Raw genomic sequence first — 21722 nt, 5'->3', positions numbered from 1 at the left:
AAGTTGTGATATAGAACTATATTTTGAACTGTCAGATTACTTTTTATCCACTTTTGTATATTCTATAGAGACTGTTTGCAAATACTATTTTTGATTTAAAGGACTGAATGTTTTTTGTACATCCTATTTAGTCTTAGCGATAAGAGCTAATAATATGTTCAGTATTCGCACTTTTTGGAATGATTTGTTATAGTACGCACACATTTGTTTCAATAATCTATGCGAGTAAGTGTTGGAAAAATAGACCATATGTAAGCGAAATTTTCATAAGACAAATAATAAATTCAGGTGATAGTAAACGATAACCCTTAATATGTGAGGTGGATCCTCCTTAAAAAATAAGTTATGGTTAGTGTTCTAACGTTCCTTCGGGTAATCAGTTTACTCTTGTTCTACTGCAGGCCTTATGTTGTAGTTAATTGCATGTTACTGTATTTCAACAGTACAATCTGTTGACATGTTCACGGATAAATTGCGTATCGCTCATATTTTATCATGTAGTTTGACTCCCTACGATGTCCTAAAAATTAGACAAATTGAACTTTGATTGTGACAACACATCTCGATTACTAGTTGTGAAACGCTCTTCTAATCCTTCGATGGTGGTCTAGCTTCAATTGACTCATGATCTGAACTATACAAAATTACTAAAAATCTCCACAAAACCCCCTTCTTATTATAATATATATAATTGGAAATTTAAAACAAGATTGACAGCTATTTCTATTATGAATGTTTTTGAATAAAATGTGAAATCTAATCCTAGCTAAACATCTGTTGTTATCTACAAAACACTTGTAGAATATACGCTTGTTATCTGATTCTCGACCGGGATGTTTCATTTAGTTGATCAATGTAATCTTTACTGTGCTTAGATTGTTAACATAAGTAACCAAGATTATTATATGGTTTGTTATTATCAATAAGAAAGATGGTTAGTTCTTCACAAAGTGCTCTCATATGACCACAAGTCTGTTCTTTCCCCTAGGTTTTACTTATTGTCATCAAGTGGCAAGAACGTTTTTCATTAAAGTAAAACCAAAATCAGATGTGTGTCTTGAACTGGATTGGTGAACTATGGTGATTTACCCAGGAGGCATAAAACTCTCATTTTATACCAATTGTACACATGGGCTTCGAAATCCTGAAGGGATGAATCTATTTAGGCACCGATTACATGGACATGTAACTTGCGATATCATTCTTGAATACCATTTGTTTGGTTGCAGTAAAGAAGTTTCGTATCTCTATAACAAAACCTTTGCCATGGTTGCTTAAGAGAGTCATCCGCTTTGACATGAAGCCATAGAAGCTGTCGCAGCATTCACACAAATCATTACATTCACATATCCCTTTCTTGTGTTCACCTAGCTAGTCTCACCGTTTTATCATCTTGCAACTTTTATCGAAATAACAAACCAAGATGGGTCTTTTAAGATGCGTAAGTCAAATGTTTAGAAGTTACAAATCATTACCCCTGTAAATCAATACATTTTGATAGACGAGTACTCTAGAGCTAGCATCAACAGACTAGGACGATATATAATGATAAATATATTTTTTGTTATGTCCCAATGAGTAAGAAATTATATTTCTGACGTTTGGTAGCTTATATTCAGCCAAGAAACGTTAGAAATATAATTTTCTACTCATTGGGACATAAAAAAGAAATATATTTATTAACTTTCTACCCAATGCTCAACTTATTTGAAACTATCAAGTCCAACCTTGGCATTGATATTTAGGGTATTTGTTAAGAATGACGATTAGGTATCTGTGGGTTTTACACTTTTTATCTTCAATAGAGTTCACCCTAAACAAAATTGTTTAAGCAGACAGCCTAATTTTAAATTTGATTCAAATCAATCGAAGAGTCATTTCACAAATTATGGGTCAGGAACATAACCCAGACATTCTTATATTCTGATTGGATGGCTTTACAACCCGTATTTTAGAGATTGTGAGTGGAGTTTGAAACAACCTGTAAATCATTACCTTGGATTGTAATCAGGTAGTTAATATGTTAAAATACATTCATAGAATAATACTTGTATTATCGAAATATATTAAGATTTTCAGAATCAACCATTGAACTGTGATTCATGTAACTTTGTTTATTTTTTAATTTTGGTGAATACCTATCAAACTGTGTAAAGTATTTGGATGGATCAATGAAACCTTTCACTTTATTCAGACTTCATATTTGTTGAAATTTATGAATAAGAGATACCTGTAACATTAGGGAAACACTTTCCAAGAATTTCTCATTATATTATTGGCACTTAGATTCACTGCCTAAATTAAAATACACTACCACTGGTTTTTAAAATGTCAGTCAGATAGCTTAAAATTGCCTAGAGGTTATGAAGTGGACGAGAACTCAGGTGGGGTAAACCAACTTATTGTTTAATGCACAGTACTCTCATAAAATATGAAAATCATACATTAAATAAATTACTCACACATCTTACATCAGTTTTCTTTTACATACTTCATGATCTTTCCGATTCAGTAACTATTCCAACTAATCTCTGTTTCCCTTTATGTTCTCTTCAATTCAATATTCTGCTGGCAAGCATTCCACTTCCGATTGCTCCTACATACAACTTATATCTGTCGGCATAAACAGCATATACCTTAGTTGAACCGGAAGTTGATAATTTCTCAATCTGATGTATTAGGTTAGTTTTGTCCTCCCTAATTTCCAACTGAAGTACAACCAAAAAGCATATATTATAGTTGCCCGTTGTTTTTCATATATAAATTTCAGTAAACAAAGGTGGTGAAGAATTCCCACCTGCTTTTCTATCTTGAACAATTATGCCTAACCTCAATATTGTTTATACAGTGATTTCCCCATATACGAGAAATATTTCAAAGACATACATAACTCCAGTACTTGTAGCCATTGGATTCCATTTCAGTAAACATTCTGTTAAAATTAAGATGAACCGTTTCTATTCATTTCCAGATTTTGTCAGTGATTCACCTGAGTCAGTGAAGCTTCCTAGATAAGTGAACTATCTGTCTAGGATTGTTGAATGGTAAAACCTTGTTTTTCAGATTAATGTTAGTTTGGTCATAACTATTGTAATTTTAATGTTTACAGTGGAAATGTCGACTGAATTGTTCACCTTATTAACAATTTCTGTGAGTAAATCATTATTTCCTATTAGTATATTGATGGGAAAAACACAAGATTGATAACTATTCGACAGTGTAACTTACAAATTTAAATACGTGAACAAGCTTAGTTAAGTGATAAAAAGAGTTATGAGTACATAAGTTTTGAACGAATCAACTAGACATGTATAGTGTTTTATACTACAAACGGATATTCTTCAATTAGAATAAAACAAATATATTTATAAATATAGCACTTTTTGAATATGAAGATTCCTGATAAATGCATAGTCTTATTTTCATAATTGAAATCATGAGTCAATTGAAGCTAGACCACCATCGAAAACCAGGAAGTACTGGACGGCTGTTTCGTCCTATTATGGAACTCCTCAGCAGTGTGCATCCACCATCCCGCCCCAAGTTAGACATTAACACCGTTGGATGCCGGCTCAGTGCTCTGGCGCGAGACTGGTAGGTCCTGGGTTCGGATCTCGCGAGGCGGGATCGTGGATGCGCACTGCTGACGTGTCCCATAATAGGACAAAACGGCCGTCCAGTGCTTGCAGGCTTTCCATGGTGGTCTAGCTTCAATTGACTCATGATTTCAACTATGAAAATACTGAAATCTCCAAAAAATTTCTTCTAAGCGTAGTCTTATCTTAATGAAAATCAAACAGTTTCTTTTCTTCTAATCTCATAGTTTTTCAATTCTATGACAGTCAATGATTTCTTTTGACACTAAACATCATAACACATACGACAAACTTTGAAATCAATAGATTAAAATCCAATTTGTATTGGTTTTTGCATGACTTGTTCCTACTTTGTAAGTAAGAGGATGATTATGTTAATGCTGATTAAAAGAGAATGAACTTAATTTGGAAGAGCTATAAATATTGAAGAGAATCATAAATAGATAAGTTATTTATCTTATTACAATATAGGATGAAAATCATTAAACATCGATAAAGAACTATTGAAAATGTTGTATTTTGAACAAGTGACTTAATGATTAAAACTAAAGAGCTTAAACTATTGGAGTCATCATTCAGACAATGAACGTATGGGTGAGCACACATATGTGAATCTTTCAAGTTTTTACATTATATTAACACGATGAGAGGCAATCAGCATGACATAGAGTAGTTTTATTATCAATTATAGCAAGATTAGAAGTATAGAGAATATGATTTTAAAGTAATGAATTGATAGAGCAAGACTTATGAGATAATATTGGAATGTAAGAGAATACAGAATGAATGTATTTAGGTTACTATGACAAATTTTGAGGGACATCAAGCAACATTTCTAGTCACTAACTGTGATTATTGGCTTCTCACTTCAATTAGGTAGACTGTACTTGTCAATAAGGCTCAAATTAATAGTCAATAACTTCATGAATACATACAATAGCTTAGTTTGAATGCTTCTAACTTTCCTCCAGTCTATTCATAATCCATTCAGTGTTATATACAGATATTGCCTATGGTTAGTGTCACAAGACTCAGTCGAGTACAGAATCTAATGATCCCATAACACACAAACTGACAGACAGAAGGCAAAATTTGAACATAATTGAAAAAAAAACTAACCAACTTGAACAATAGAAACAATAACGATGATAATAATAACGCAGATTAATCAAAATAAATGTAGATTTTATTTTATATCAAAATGAGTATTGGAGAAAAAATCTGAAGTCGTTTTTTTCACATGGTAGATAGTAAACATATCATGAAAAAAATAACATTATGAAGGGATACAGTCAATTGATCAGTGATCTACAACGTGGGACCAGGCAATAAAAAGATACAGTTTAAGTGGGATGTTGTATGAAGTAGAGAAAATGTAACAACACATTAGTCGATGAATTAACAAATTGTTATTTAAAAAAGACAGATCGAATCCAACGAATTACTTTTCTAATAAATATTTACAATATAATGAAAGATTTTCCATATTCTTGTCTAATATAAATGGAATAGTTATAATTTCTTGATAACCTTCTTCCATAGTTGGTTTTTCATATTTTGATCTGTGTGTAAATGAGAGAAGAAACATGAAACAATCAGATGAAAGATAAATTATTTTTTATGGAGAAGTGATAACTATTGGCCGGTTTTTTTTGCTAAGTATCCTATTTGATTAGAGCAATCAATAATAGATAAGTAGGAGGTAGAAAAACATAAATATATATTGGATCAAGTAATTCATACATATCCAACTGAAAAGAGGATCTGGTACTGTGAAGTAAGACAATAATGCTGACAGTGTAAAAAATCTGAGGAGGAAAACAATTGGGAAGACGATACAATGCACAAGATGAAAATAAGCATACAGTAGTTTAGTTTGAACCAATAAGGTCAATTTCGGAGCTGTATCACTTGAAGTACTCAACTAAAGGTTATAATTAACTTGTTAATGTTTAACAGAAAAAAAAAGTTCATAACGCAACTAGGATCAGTTGTCGGTGACATTTTGTTTTGCTTTGAAATTACTGAACTTCTCAGACCTACCTACTATGTGATCGAAAACAGAGTATTTAGGAAGGCGATATGTATGTATGCATTTATTGCTTCAGATCGTGGAAGTTTAAAACCTCGTAAACTAACATATTGTCATTAGTTAGTACTGTAGTCAATTATCACTGCTCAATTAGTGGTTGTACTGTATATGAACAATATTTCGAAAAGATCTACATACAAAAGATTATTGGAAAGGTTGCTACTGATAGTAATACTTCGATTCCCGTTGACAGTGATAACGTCTAAACAACTACCCGTATGGTATTTTCTTGAATATCGGAGTTATGTCTCCAGGTCAGCAAAACCATTAATGATGATACACATTCTATTTCAGGTTTCACATGTGATAAACCTTTACGATTCAGACACGTAGGATGTATCGATTGAGCATCCGCCTGATATAGGACTAGAGTTTTTGTAGGGAATAAGAACGATGGACAGTTATTCCAGGCCTAATGACTAAAACACATTAAGATTCATTAAATCAAACATAAGGGGAGGATAAAATATTATTCATTTCAACGAATAGCATAAAGGTGTGATGATACGTATTTTTGGTAAAATGAATTAAACTTTCCACAAAAAGTCCACATTTTTAATTCATTGGTAGTTTACTTGAAGGGCGTTTTATGGAAATTGGGTTTAATTTGTAAGTTGTGTTTAGTATTGACTGATCTCATTTCAGATACCATTGAAAATCAGAGATAACTGTTCCGTTCTAGAAAGGGACTCCTTGATATAAAATGAACGATAGCTATGAGGATGTTCTCCCCAAGTGTGGAAATAAAAAAACTGGCAAACAACCAACCTAGCTTTCTGTAGTCTACTGTTATAGTCACTTAGTTTAAAATCACTTACTATCAATGTACAAAACAACTAAGAGTTTAAAATATCTGCAAATTTTTAACGTAAACGGTGTTTGAATTCAGTGAAGCCAATGACAAAGAGGGATTTAATAAAAACTTACTTCATCATGTTGTAGACCATTTGACTGATTTGTTTATGCGATGAGTTTGTTAGAGCGCGAAACTATGGATTAACCAAAAGAAACCATATATAGAGGAAGTGAAAACTAGCATTAATTGTATATTTCAGATAAATGTAAGTTTTGAAAAACCATCGATAATTTGTCACTATACGTTATGATTTATTTTGATGAAACTCACTTAATAAATACAGATTCGTATACTCAACTCTGAGCCACATTGTGTATGTGAGGGCTGTGATGACGTTGTCCAGAATGACAATTAAAGCTATGTAGCTAAATAATTCGAAAACTTTCCACCACAAACAACCTAGTAATACACCGTAATTTCCTATTTATGGTGTGCTTTGGCCTTGTAACTGCTTTATACTATCATGTGTTTTTGGGTTATGGAACAGTATAGTAGTGGGAGGCAAATCCGTTGGGTTTTCTTGTTTTTTGAGCTGACTGGGGGCAAAAAGAAGTTGCGTGAACCAATCAGTGTCAGTATACCTAATGGGCACGATTGGTAAGAGGAAATCCGTTAGTGTTGTTGGAGGAAAGTGATCCTAATGGTAAATTCTATAACTTAATGATTCATTTACGTGACCATCTACATATTTGAAGGCTATGACAAGAATATAACACAATCAAAAGTATTCGCAATCGATGGAAATTCCTTCAAATCTATTTTTGATACTTATCTGCTTGTCAATCATTTGTCAGTCAGTCACAACGTAGAAACAGACAAGTATGTACTTCGGTTAGAGTTGCCATATCTCATTAGCACAGAGATGAAATTGTCAACCCGAATCCCACAATAAAAGATGTAGTTGCACTATCACCCATGATTGAAAAGATCAAGCACCGATGATACGATTCGGGAAGAAAACATAAATTAGTGAAATAAAAACGTTACAAGTGATAAGTCTTCTAATGGAACGCTACACGAGTAATGCTTCGTAGACACCAGTAATCTACGAATATCCTCTATTCTTAATGGCCATGTTTCGCATCAATAAAGTAGAACGGAGCAGACTGCTGCTCAGTAAACTCGCCTTTTGGTTGGAAGACGGATATCTTGCCTATGCCATAATCATTTATACAAAAAGTTAGATAAGCGAATGGTCTTACACGTTCATTATGTTGAGCATGTTCCATAGAAGTTTCCATGATAAAACATTTCACTGGTATATCCCATACTTTAGCAATTTTAATATAACGTGTTCGTGACTCTAAATCCATATTTGTATTGTCGACTACAACTGGAAGACTTTTAGATATAGCTTGTTCAACAGCTTGTACACATTTTTGCCATGTACCAACATTATCCTGCAGTGTAAAGCACAAGAAAGAAATCAATTATTTATTTAAATGGCTTATAGAAATTCAGTTAGTTTATAGATGAAATTTTTTATCAAAGAAAGTTGTTAGATTGGAAAGCACTAAAACCAGTAAGTGCAACATATGCAACATATACCTATATTTGATGCACACCTTTGTCCTCGTGTTGGATCAAAATAAAGACATTAAGGTGTTGTGACAAGTGATGGCAAATTACCATTCAAGGACTGAGGCAGTGGAGACAGTAAATTAAGCTTTTTTCTCAACGTGACCAAGATATTCGCTCTTTTACTAAATGTCAAAATAAATTTTTTCCCTATAACAGATTTATGCTATCTAATTCTTTAACTAACTAACAATAACCTTAATGTATTTAGCTAGATTAACATGCTTGACTGGATTAAAAGTAGAAAGAGCGAGGTTCGACTTTACAGTCAAAATGCTTTCAAAATTATCAAATTTATAGCTGTACAATTTTATCTTTAAAAGAATACATTGAAGAAATACATTCAAGAACAGTAGTACATCGTTTAAAACAGGAAATCTTATTATATTCAATTTGAATTTCTGGAAAAATGGTAATTGAAGGTTAAACCATTTAAGAAGTGGAATTTAAACGTAAATTTTTTAAAAACGTTTTTAGTACAATTTCAAGCAAAAAGATTACGTTAATTAATTTTATTTACATTTTATGTATGTACGCATACACGTGCGCAGAGAGAGAGAGAGAGAAAGGAACGACTTAAACACGAGGAATAAAGAAACCAAAAGAACTGGGAATTTTTCCCAAACCATTAATTCTATTCTTGACTTTAACTGGGTAGTTTCTCAAGACTACGATAATAACAACACCACCACCATCATTACCACATACATTCATATATACAAATATGCTTCAACACAACGAGGTTTGTAATTAAGTAGTAAAGAGGGAATAGAAGAGATTCAAGTAGACTATTACTATGATAATGAGAGAATGTTGTAGTGTGTGTGTACGGTAGCATTAAAGGAAACAGGCATCATCAACATACACAAATGTATCAATGATGTTCGAAATCACACAAAAACCGTCATGAAACATTCATTCATTTTTGTGGTAATTACTATAACACTGCATAATAAAAAGAGTAGTATGGAATATCTAAACATTCATTCATATTCGGGTATCATGTATATGAAATCACGAGGTTCAAAAAATTTTCTATTCATCTATCTTATTATGACCAGTCTATTGGTATAGGAAAAAGTTTATACATAGTTCATAAAATACCTTTATTAACAGTCGGTTAACATATATTATTTTTATTAATGTAGGTAACTCCGCTTGTAGCTCTTATAGAGTTATTGCCGGTCCCAAGCCCACACAAAGGAGGAGAGTTGGGTATGGGTTTAGCGACCACATCCCGTAGAAAAAACTAACTCGCTAAAAAACGCTAACCAGAAAGAATAATTCAAACCATTTAAACTCTGCTCTGGGAGTTGAAGGAATAATTATGACGCCTCATGATAAAAGACGAGATTATTCGGAAGTCACGAGGTCGATGTCCTTTCCAACAACCAGAGCAACAATTTCTATAGGTATTTGAACGTCGGGACAATGTGGGAGACCGGGGAGACCAGTCAAATAGAAATGGAAATGAGGAGATACAAATTGGCAGTACTTGGAATCAGCGAAACCCATTGGACACAAGCTGGATAACAAGGGCTAGGTACGGGAGAGATGCTGCTGTACCCCGTTCACAAACGGGAAAATGCTACACACACTCAGGGAGTTGTTCTAATGCTGTCCAGAGAAGCTCTACAGGATCTACTGAAAGAACAAGAAACTACGATGGAGGACAAGTGGAAAGGGATCAAAAAAGCACTAACTTCAGCGTGTCAGGAGGTTCTGGGTCCTAAGAAGCATTATCATAAGGAATGGATCTTTATGGAAACCCTGGACAAGATTGAAGAAAGGCAGAAAATAACAATTAACAGCAGTCGAGCCAGAACAGCGAAAGTCAGGGCACAAGCAGACTACGCAGAAGCAAACAAGGAAGTGAAGAAAAGCATCAAAGCCGACAAGCAGAAATGAAAAGGATGAATAACAACTGGAAAGAATTACCCAGGACAGGGTTGGATGGAGAATGCTGGTGTGCGGCCTATGCTTCTCGACGAGGGATAACAGGCGTAAGTAACTAATGTAGGTGATTTGTGGAGATTGTTGAATTTCCATAGTTTATATCGTGTGTCGCGGGCGAAACAGTTATTCACCTCGGGCAATGGAAGAGGATTGTGAAATATCACGAATCAACATCTGAACCATTGGATGCCGACTCGGTGGTCTAGAGGTTACATAAGTGCTTTCTTCTAATGCTTTTTTTTCTATGTTTGAATGCATATGAACAAGTATTCTAATGTAGATCAACTTGAAGATTTATTATTAATGTTAGGAATTTCTGAAGATTACTGCATTTCAAAGTTTACAACATGAGCTGACCTTGATTAAGTAATCATTGAAAGTCAGGGAGCATTAGACAGCTATTTTGTCCTAGTATAGGACTCCTCAGCAATTGGCATCTACAACCCCATTGGGGATAGAATCCCGAACCTTTAGTTGCAGCAACCAGTTGATTGAAACTAAGAATTTAAACCACTTGATGGAGACCTAGAATCTGAAGTTTAAGCGCTCACCGCGGGACCTGAAGGTTCCCTGTTCGACCCCCGATGGCATTGTGAATGTGCACAGCTTAAGAGTCTCATACTAGTGTAGTGTATGCTATTTATATTGACACATATAAGCAGTATGTAACATTGATCAGAAGTGGAATGCCTATCAGAAGAAGGTTGGGAATATTGAACTGAAGAAAACAGAAACGGAAACAAAAGGGGATTGAGAATTGGAAGAATCATGAAAGATGTAAAGGACAACTGATGGAAGATGTGCAAATGAAGTACTTAATGTATGGTTTTCATAATTTACGAAGACACTCTGCAATTTTGCACTAAACAAAAAATCGGTCTTCCCACCTGAAAGATCGTTCACCATACTAGGACCAAGTAACTGTTTAGTGCTTCCTGATTTACAATAATTGTTTAAATACGTTCAGTTCGTGCTGTAAACTCTGTAAAGTTATTGTTTTTCCTTTTCATTTGAATACTCATAGAGTCTTTTATTAACATGTATTCGGTCCAACTGAATTTAGTCTCCGAATTCGCACAGATTAAGCAAATTAGCTTTTTACGTTTTCCACATGCTTAGTTGTATTTTGCTAGGAGGTTAGCGATATTCAAGAAACGAAATAATCTTGACTAAATAGAGCTGTTGCTTTACAACTGGGTCGCTAAACAAAACTGTTTCAAGTCATTCGGAAATAAATCATTTTAGATAACAATGAATGATTTTGAATATTGGGTTTGTGAAGTTATAAGTAGTGCAAGAACCTTGGTGGTATTACTCTGTCGACAGATAAACTGAGCTATGAGGTTACGGCGTAAAGGTTGAATGTCAATACCTCTCTTTAATCAAAGATCTAGAAAGAACTGATGAACCAGAAGGTTGAATACATAAGGATAAAATAACAGATTTAGAATGTACACATATATAACATCGATAAAAAAGTATTTTAAGGTTTGTTTACATTGCTATTGGTATCCATGTTGTCAGTAAGTGAAAACGTAATAATAAACCGTATGTTTATACAGACAATTTGGAATTATTTTTATAATTATTGGTTAATTGTAAAATTTACATATAAATGGTAGGATTGAAAATAAATCAAATGAACATCACTATTATCTCTAACAGAAACAAACAAAAATACAACTTATGAGGTGAAAATAAGCTATTTACGCATGTCTACACATTTCCTATGCTACTTTTTATTTACGACTATTATATATACATCAGGTGATCTAATGAATAGGTAGACGATTCACAAAACATAATTTGAAACAGCAAAAAAGCATACCGTAACACCTACCCTACTAATTACTTCATAACCTAATGGTGCCAACACTCGATTACAAAAGTACGATTTACCAGCTAGGTGTAAAAGAAAATCAACGAGAAAAACAAGAAAAAAACAATAACAACCCACAAATCAGCAGGTAAATTAAAATTAGAAATCAAGAGGAATGCAAATAGAATATATTTAAATGTAAAAATGTAGAGGGAATGACATCCCAAATATTGTGTTCTCGTAGTTATCAAATACTTTAGCCGTGAAGTTTTCATTATCGTTCTGGACAACATATTCAGTGTCTACTTTATTTACATAAAGTAGCTTTTCAATTATTCCACCAGTGTTAAATTAGTTCGTTATGATGACCTTTTTTGTAACTGGTTGTTTTCATAGGTCTTTTTGTTTTTATTCGTTCTTGTTTCCCATTTACTGTTGTTCGATTGATAGTCTTCTGTATGCGTTGATACATTGAACCTACGTCCATGTATCTATTGGTTGTCAATTGACCTGACTGACATGATCCTAGAAGATTTCTGGGATTCGTAGAGTTTTCCGATACAGATTTTCGACGTTGGTCCAGTCGAACTCATGTCTATGAATGCTTAGTAATTAAATAACTAATCTGAGAGAACGCATCACCGAAACCATGAACCTGGGCCACAAATCTTCATAGTAAAATAATAATACTGTGCTTACTATTGATTATCTTCTAAGACCTCTCAAAATTCTAGACAGGGAGACTAACTAGTGGATAAGTATCTGTGATTTGAATTGTGAGGTGATTAGAGATAAAAGCATTAATCGTTGGATTTTGAATTGGTGCATCAAAAATTTGTACTTATGATGAGACCTTGAGGCCTCAGGTGTGGACTGTCTTGAACCCTGAACTAAGATAAAATTCTTAATTTATTTCGTGATGGAAATCAGTTATAAGTTGTCGACTTAAAAAAAGCCGATCATGATCATTACTTACACGCAGGATATCCTACCATTAAAATAAGCTCTGATTTGTTCGGTCGGTTAATTATTGGTAATTTACTATTTTGCACATTGTCATTTGTTAACAATTCAATTGGATTGAATTTAGGCATCTTGAATTTCTCTGTATCTAATTGATCAAACCATAGTTGTTCTGGTGTTAAAAAGCGAATTCCAACATTTTGGGCAAACTATGTAGGATGTGGATAGAAGTAATAAGATGGGATGAAAAGAAAGGGAGGAACGGGACAAAATTATGTTCAAACAGAATAATACTAATTCACATCATACCGTTAGAATATACTTACTGTATTTTTGTCTTTAGAGAATCAAGAGTATTTACCATTAGATATAGCGACTAATACTTGTAAATTAACGCTGGTTGATCATTGAGTGGCAATCGATGTCAATTTTGTCCACGTCCAAGGTCGCCTATCGACTAACTTCAACCATTTAACATCTGAGCATAGTGTACACTATGTATAGTCCCTTAGACAAGTGGTCGCTTGATCAACAGAATTCGATCAACATTAAAGGGTATAAGTCACTACACAATGATCAATTTTTGTACATATAGGTCATTGAAGATCTGAATAGCTCAGTGGTAGTGTCTCAGACTCTAAAGTTGGGTGATGTGGATTTAAATCCCATGGGAAGATTGAAACCCTCAAGACTGGAAGCACGTCTTGCTAGTATAAAAATTAGATTCAGGGTTTAATATCGATTACCTTCAATAACCCGACATTTAAGCTGTAAATCTTCAGATTTGTTAGTTTGCTAAAGTTATGTTTACAAAATGAACATCTGAACGTTAGGGTATATATATATATATATTATATAGTGCAATCCAAAAGCTATCTTGTTGAAAAAATGATACCTAAGGACTTGAAGAACATTTCCTTCAGAACAATGTTTATGTTAAAAAAAGGGATATAAAACGGCAAGACAATGTATATTCTAAACAAAATTCCACTAGTTACAGGCAATTTAGATATAAGATTCATAGCAGTTTTCAAATAACCACTTGACTTTCGATCACACAGCCATAGTCAAAATAATTTGTATTTTTCAATCTTTTTTTCTTTTAATATAAGTAGATAAACAGTATTATTTTCTTTTAGGTACAATTGACGTTAAACAATCCACTGTACAAATTCACTTAGTATTGTTTGTTTGAATCTTCCCGTTGATGTTTAGGACTGCAACTGGTCAGTCTCTAATTGGCATATATGCATACTGTGCGTATTGCCTCGATACAGCCTTAATTCACAAGCATTGTAAGCAAAGATGGATAGTGGCTAGCAGTGTACATAAAGTTTTTATTTTAACTAGTAAAGAACTTTTGAAGAAGGAAAAAACAAAGATTTTGGAGGAGCAACATGAATTCTTTTTCTGGTTCAGTAGAAATAAAAAGACGCAGTGATGTAATTAATTGAAGGGAAGAGTTAAACAAAATCTGATGATGTAATAAAGGAGTATTTGTCACCAAGTCAAATAAAGCTTAACAACCATCTCCTTTTGAACACATGAATCAAGTTTTTCAGTCATGGTAGCAAGAGCTTCTGCAAACTTTAGAAGATTGGATCTTGTATGTTTATTAATCACCTTGAAAGATTGCATGGTATCAACCTGAAGTCCTGTGTCTAAAAATGTTTAGTAATTGCGTGATTTAAAATATTTCTTCCTCTTGTTCGAAGGCTTTTTGGGACATATTTATGAAAAAAATCAAATATATAACCGCTCTTCTCTTATTGAATTGTATAGTTATGAACAGATAGAAAATAACCAAATGAAAACACAACCAACTTACTAAACGATCAGCGCATGAATGATCTTTCTTACGTTTTCCAGAAGCTGGACGACCAGCAGCATCTGTTAATGATCAATAGTAAACATTACATTATTAGTCTAAAAGTCAATAAGTTTTTAGCTAGTCATTAAGTAACCAATCAAAACAACAAGGGGCAAATTGTGAGTGAAAAGTACAATGAAATATTTGTAAAATCCCAATCATTAGAAAATTGAATCTTTGATGTTTTGTAACCTAGTAAATTATTGTTAGAAAGATGGTAATAAGAAGATCCAATACTTACAAATTAGTTGGTTAGACAGTCCAGATGAGCTAGGTACATCGCTTAAATCCCAAACAGATATGAAGAATTAACGAAAAAAGAATCCAATTAGGGCTTCGGTAAATGCTAACTGTATTTTATAGGTTCACTTTAATTTTGTTGTTGATGTATTTTTGGAAACAGATTTGATGAAAATGTGTGGTTGTGTTGTGGATTTGTTATTTGGTTAGTAAGAGGACTGTGTTTACGATTTGAACAGTTTAGATAAAGAATAAAGTTAGATTGTAAAATGTATGTATCCAAAGTTGCTGCTATTGATGAACGAATGAAGGTAGTTGGTAAATTCATTTATGTAAGTAGAAATATTAGTGATGGAAAGTGAAGAAAAAGCAGAGAAAGCAGCATATACTAACCTCGGATATTTCTGGGGTTATCTCCTTGTCCATCATTAGGTGCATAACACTCTACTGAGGAAAGTTATACCATACATTAGTTTGACATATAATTTCCGAGCATACATAACTTAAAGATCTCTGTTTCGTAGAATTAACTAAATTCAATGGCAGAAACCATGTCACTATTTTTAATGTCAAATTACCTGTGCATTTGCTTCGTCTTTATATACTTCTTACGCTAGTAAGGCTATACAGAATTTGCTTTGTGATAAATGTCTCACAAAAGACTACTTGTTGATGATAATCAGAACTATTTTCATTGAAATCAATAGAAGATAATACTGACAAGTGAGACAAATAATTAAATATAAGTGAACTACTAACAACTTTAAAAAGTAATATAAATTAATTTTATTAAATATACTAAGGGTGAAGCATTTTGATACTTGGAGGCTGTTCATAAACTAAACGGAGTGTAAATAGAACCATTAATTCTAACAGAGTAAACAAAGAAAATGAAGTCATTTGATTAATGAATACATTACACAACACATAAGCTGTGTGTCGAAAAATAACAATCATAATTTACATTCCGAATACTTTTCGTTACAATTATTAAGGGGAAATAGAATGGACTGTGTGTAAATAAATTGACTTTAAACATTGATATTATTTGTACATTTGCTTGTTAGCGGGGAACGGTTGCTTTCATCTAATGCGAAGATTCGTCGGTTTACATTAGTTTTTAGAATCACTGAAGAAGTTAGAACGGTGTATTATAAGTTATTCACAGTTTGTAATGCTTGTTCTGATGATCAGTTGTAAGCTTAAAATCAATTAAAGAAATTACCAGTATGACTCATTTAGTAATTACAGATTATTGCGTTTTCGGGTTTGAATCGCCCATTTTTGTGTATGATAGTAAGAGATGCTATCCGGTTGTCTATATCACAGTAAGTAGGACAGTGTTCGAACCTAAGGCACTGGGAAGTCAAGCATTCTAATCGTTAGGCGACGATTACAACAAAGGATTAAGTATTACTAGACAATTGGTTTTCCGTGTTTTTGCTCTATCCTTATGAGATCAGACTTGGGAAGTGTCAGATCATATTTGAATAAACATAGGTTCTAAAATCGGCTAACACAGGACAGTACTAATTCGCAATGTTGAAATGTCGATGAAAACATAAAACCTACATGGATATGAAATCATGTTACACTAAATGATTATACTAATTGTATAGGCTTGCCTAAATTTTGCGGCTTTTTTAACTACATAACTAATGTTGGCTGACTAAAGCTCACAGCTACTGGAATTTAAATGATTACATTTTACTCAACAGTTTCGTCCGAGTTTCTCTATGGGAATAATTGACTTTAAAATTTCGATTGATCAAGATACTGGCTTTACACTGAATGTCTTCTACATCCTTGGCGCCCGATTTCCTTAACACTGCTAGTTCAAATTTCGGTGAATGTTTTTATAACGGATTTTATTTAATAAATCTAGATTGATGAGAAAAAGCTAGGGGAAAATAATGTACAAACTAAGTAGTAAATAATACTAATTCAAGTAAAATAAGATTGGAAAGAAAAAAGTTATTCTGCTTTTAAAATGACAAAAGGAACCAGTTATAGTTTCCCGATCGGAGGGTTAAAAATTTAGGGTGATGGTTTGGTGGTCAAAGGGGTTTTAGTCATACTGAAGGTTCGAATTTCACCCCACGCGCCTTGGTTCGAGCGGAACACTACCACCAAGTGTAACTCGAAGTAAAGTATGCGTGCACATAGCTTTTGATCATTGAAGTTTCAGAGTTGAATCTCAAAGAACCTATTTTGGTTTGGCTAGCTGAGAAGCACCACTTGTGCTCACACCTGAAGTGTAGCTTGAAATCACATAAACGGACCTGTAGTTAGGGATTAGGTTAAACCAGCTACCCATACATAATGAAGCAGAATTAATATGTGAAAAAAATCTATAGGTGCTAAGACCAAGATATGACACGTATTTATAAAGTCACTGATAATAATTTGAGATATTGAAAGAAGCATGTGTATCTAGACGAAGGTACACAAAATGTTAGGGTAAGTGATTGAAAACCTCAAATGACAGCTAAAACCCCACCACAATGGAACATATGTACCAATGAAATTCTTATGAACATCGAAAAATCCCTCGTTAGTCTGTACATCCTCGAACAATATGGACCACTGAATTTTTGTGCGAGATTCTGCAATGTTATATTGGTTTAGTTTTTGCAAACATTTAGAACGTAGTTGACGAACCTTCTATTAGATACGCTGATATTATCTAAGAGGTCATTCTTTATGCTATAAAAATTATGAATGATAATTTCCCCAACTAATTACCTCGTAGATGATTAAAATAAAATTGTTTCCCCGATATTAGTTGTAAAGTGAATACGAATGATAACTTACCACCAGAATACAGGGATGCGGACAAATCAATAGGGATTCCAGCATTACCTTTGTCATTAAGAAAATCCCACATTCCAGTGAGAGGTTTACGGTTTTTATCATTTAAGATAGAAAAAAAACCCTAGACTGCATTAGATATGATCAATTGTTTTTTTCACTACTTGGATTGGTATGTTTAATTTGTCCACAATGTTTTGTATTTTTAACTTGAAACTAGGTATATCTTGGTAGCCTTTTGTTATACCGCCCTGAAGAAGTAATTTTAGAAAGTTACGTAATATGAAAAGCGGGTACTTGGTTAGAGAGCAAAACAATTTTATATCCTTTACCAAAATATTCCTTGAGCTTGGGGATAATATTGTCGTTGATCAATCTAAAATGACAAGTTAGTGAATAAGATAAATCTTACTTCCAATCTGTATAGTCTTTTGGAAAAACTTTTCCTGAAGATGGAACAATAATTGTTCCGTCCATATCTAGGCCTAAAATCTAATTGTAGTACGGATTGGTTTCTAGCCTTAAGCATTACTTTGCTACTGGGTTCACACTTTGGATGTGTATATACTAACAGAGAAGCGGTATTTTCCCACAATTCTTCATTTATTGACTGCGAAAGATTCTCGGTGGGGACCAAGGTCGTTTGACGCCTAAAAGATAGAAGATTGACGCAAAATGAAATAACTGGTGTACACTACAAATAACTAATAATAGTACGTTATTACTTCCAGAACACGCTAACATTCTTTTAGCAGAGAATTAGCCACACTATACAGGAATAAGATTGTTGCAAAGGCTTTAGCGAATTGTAGGAAAAGTAGCGGTAAACGTTGAAAAAAATGAAGTCTCAAAATGAAAAGTATCAAACTATATAGCTCAAAACAAACTCACAATTGTCTGATCATTTATTGAACGTTTAAGTTTAATTCCATGGAGGTTTTGATGGGCAAAAAGCTTATAAATAAGTGGTCTAAGGTAAACTTATTCCAAAACATGGGCTAGGGATAGACAAAAACTCGATCTTAAAACTAAGGCGATTCTTAGTGTTCGGTTTTTGCAAGCTTGTTACTTTTAACCAACAATAATTCACAAATTCATCACATGAAACCTTTTTGCTCTATAAAAAGAACCATAATTATGGATCAAGGAGAGGAGAAAAAAGTAAGATTCGTCATTTGTTATATTTACTGTCAAAATATAACTAAAGGTTATAAATATTTTTAAGAAAGTCACCGTGATCATAATTATCCAAACGACCAAATAAAAGTTGTATAACTACTTACATAATTGTACTTACTACATTCACCAGTAAACGGGTAACTCTTCAAGCAAACTACAGAATTGTGACATTCCTTAAAGGAAAATTGTGTAAACAAAGCAGGAACGCGATATATAATCTGTTTTGTTGCCTACTATAAGGAAGTAGTGAGACATTTCCTCCGAATGTTTTTCTGGGGGGGGGGAGAAATGTTTCGACATTTGCACCTAAATCTATATCGATCAGTCTACTTTTTACCTATGACAGGCACTCTAGTTACCTCTGATTTTAAAAATCAGGTTGTTAGGTGAGAGATATTAAATTCACTTAATTTAAGCTGTATAATATAGAAATAGGCCTAGGCAAGTCTGAACTAATTACTTATATAGGTGATAATGGATTAATCAAATTTAGATCTCCCATTGAACTTGTTGATTTTTTTCACTGATTCTCTAGCATTTTAGATGGAAAAGGTGACAAGACTGGTAAGAGACAATCCAAAAACATCTGTGAGATAAATCTCTTGTTACATCATGGAACCTGAAATAGTCATCCAGTTTGCGGTTTTTGAAATTACCACCATTAGGGATCTTCAGAAACGCAGATTTTACAAAAGCACACAAAGTAGAAATTTGTTTTTTTATTATTGATCGCCACACACATTAATATCACGACTTTTACTCTCCAGCATTACTTACAAGTGTACCACATCCGAACGTAAGATTATTTCTGTGGCATAAAAGATAAGCTCAGTAAGCGTTATCATGGAAGGAAAGATAATGAAATATGCTTCATATCCAGTTTTTCTTCCGTACCATAGAGACAGGGTAAAATTTTGTCGAACATCACTGTAACCCTGACTATATGTTGTCGTATACTATTGAAAAACGGATTTAAGCAAACCTCCCTATATATGCCAATCGCTATTCAATTTTGGGACTGAATAAATGATAATCCATGTCCTCACTGATGACGTAGAAGTGTAAACTAAACGGTGAATTTCAAATATTTTACACCGTAATAATACTTCCGCCATAAAATGCTTTTTATGCGTACGAAGCTTTCTTACTCGGACACATTGTGTTGGGAAATATACGATGCAGGTGTGGACAGTTTAAATGATTTCAAATAAATCATAAATTAACTGACAACCTTTCGTAATTACGAAATCTTAAGACTTCAGCTTAGATTGATCACACTTGTACTTTCCGACACCAAAGTGTTGTCGATTACTTAGTTTTGTTGATATTGCTGAAATATGATCAAATATTCCGTAAATAAATATCTCCTAACATGAGTGAGAATCTTATAGATCCGATCAATTGCATGCAAAGGTTGATACCACTAGGAAAGTCAAGATGAATATGGGTGACATTTACCTTAATATGAGGTAGTTTTTTGTGGACCGATCAAGTAGAAATTATGATGAAGAGTGGATAGGTCGGTTTATATTACGGTGAAAAGACGTCAAAATAATGCAAATCAAAGTGTAAACTTCAGGAAAATTGTGCCAGGTTTTCCATCAATTAGCGCTAAAATTCTTCAAAAGCTCTCGCTCTTACTAATGATTTACAATTGTTCTGGATATAATTACCCTCTATGATATATTAATAATTTATATATACTTGTATACTAAAACATACAACCACTAACACTGTATATAAATAAAACCTTCGTTGAAACCAACGACATATTCGATAATGTTGGTGCAGATGGTAGAACATACATCTTGGGTTTAGAAGTTTCGTTTATCACACTGGAAGGTTGACGCTTCATCGCGTAACACGAAAACTGTATAAACGCATCAAGTGACCTCGTGCTCATCAATGTCCAAGTGTAAATGGTTCAAACGGATTATGTGCTTGTGACCGAGATTGAAGCTTTCACCTAACTGACTTCCGTATCTAATAGCATCAGGCCATTCAAGTCTCCAAGAATAAAGTGAAAGTGAAATATTTGTGAGTTATGGTGAAATACTATCATGAGTAGTTGAGAATATATCAAGTTTCCTCTAAAGAACTCCCTGGAACTTTCTTGAACAACTTCATTTGGTGGATAATCTCAAATTTTGATTGCCTGTAGAGAGCAGGTATGTGTACAATTAATTTGCAGTATTGTGATTTCAACTTTTGAATATTGCCTCTGAAATTTTTGTGGGATTGAATTTATGTACGTATTTTAAAGGATTCCTAGCATTACTGATAGTAAAATAGGTCAAATATAGACTATTTCTGTGTACTCCATATTCTGATGAATAGGATCAAGTGATTTAAGGAGCTTTTCACAGGATTTGAATATGCTTGCTAGAATTTATCTAGTGGTTCGATAATAATTCTTATCTTTTTGCAATGAGTGGGGAAATACTAGATTTGCGTACTCTACATAAAACCAAATAGTGCTCTTCTAAGTTGGTTGTAAATTTCTAATGTTAAGTTTGACAAAGTGGTGCCTCAACGTTCTTAGTACCAAGTTTGCTTTGGTGGTAATTAGTCACTTAGCTCCAGATTTTAGAACAAAGGTCCCGTGACACTTCTGGGGAAGAATTATTAGAGTTACACATGCTATTTGCAACATATTTTAGATGTTTTAATTTACACTTTGAGTTGTTTTTAGGTCTACCATTATCCGCCCAACTTTGAAGGCAAACTTAATTCCTTAGAAATGCTAGATTATGATCCTGATG

At 33.5% G+C, this 21722-nt stretch overlaps 2 protein-coding genes across 2 annotated transcripts in view; both read right to left on the bottom strand.

The window, feature by feature from the left end:
• Smp_169740 (polynucleotide kinase-3'-phosphatase, putative) overlaps positions 1–20818 on the bottom strand; it is a gene marked incomplete at its 3' end in the record, with an annotated part of 23844 nt that extends 3026 nt beyond the window's left edge. The window contains exons 1-11 of the mRNA XM_018792631.1: positions 20766–20818; positions 18314–18431; positions 18194–18273; positions 18079–18157; positions 17946–18032; positions 17785–17905; positions 14689–14750; positions 7747–7944; positions 6616–6677; positions 5042–5158; positions 2887–2932 (exon numbers count right to left, since the gene is read on the bottom strand). Of these exons, the coding sequence (XP_018644374.1) occupies positions 2887–2932; positions 5042–5158; positions 6616–6677; positions 7747–7944; positions 14689–14750; positions 17785–17905; positions 17946–18032; positions 18079–18157; positions 18194–18273; positions 18314–18431; positions 20766–20815 (1020 nt within the window). The 5' untranslated portion in view covers positions 20816–20818. The remainder of the gene's footprint in view (positions 1–2886; positions 2933–5041; positions 5159–6615; positions 6678–7746; positions 7945–14688; positions 14751–17784; positions 17906–17945; positions 18033–18078; positions 18158–18193; positions 18274–18313; positions 18432–20765) is intronic.
• Positions 12866–12991, bottom strand: Smp_187040 (hypothetical protein; the record flags this gene model as incomplete). Its single annotated transcript, XM_018792633.1, has 1 exon — positions 12866–12991. One exon carries the CDS (start codon positions 12989–12991, stop codon positions 12866–12868), a length of 126 nt encoding a protein of 41 aa, XP_018644568.1.
• Positions 20819–21722: the final 904 nt, after the last annotated feature.

The sequence above is a fragment of the Schistosoma mansoni genome (assembly GCF_000237925.1).
Source record: "Schistosoma mansoni, WGS project CABG00000000 data, supercontig 0235, strain Puerto Rico, whole genome shotgun sequence".
Lineage (NCBI taxonomy): Eukaryota > Metazoa > Platyhelminthes > Trematoda > Strigeidida > Schistosomatidae > Schistosoma > Schistosoma mansoni.
Note: the sequence above shows the minus strand (reverse complement) of the source record. Positions and strands in the feature narration are given on the sequence as shown.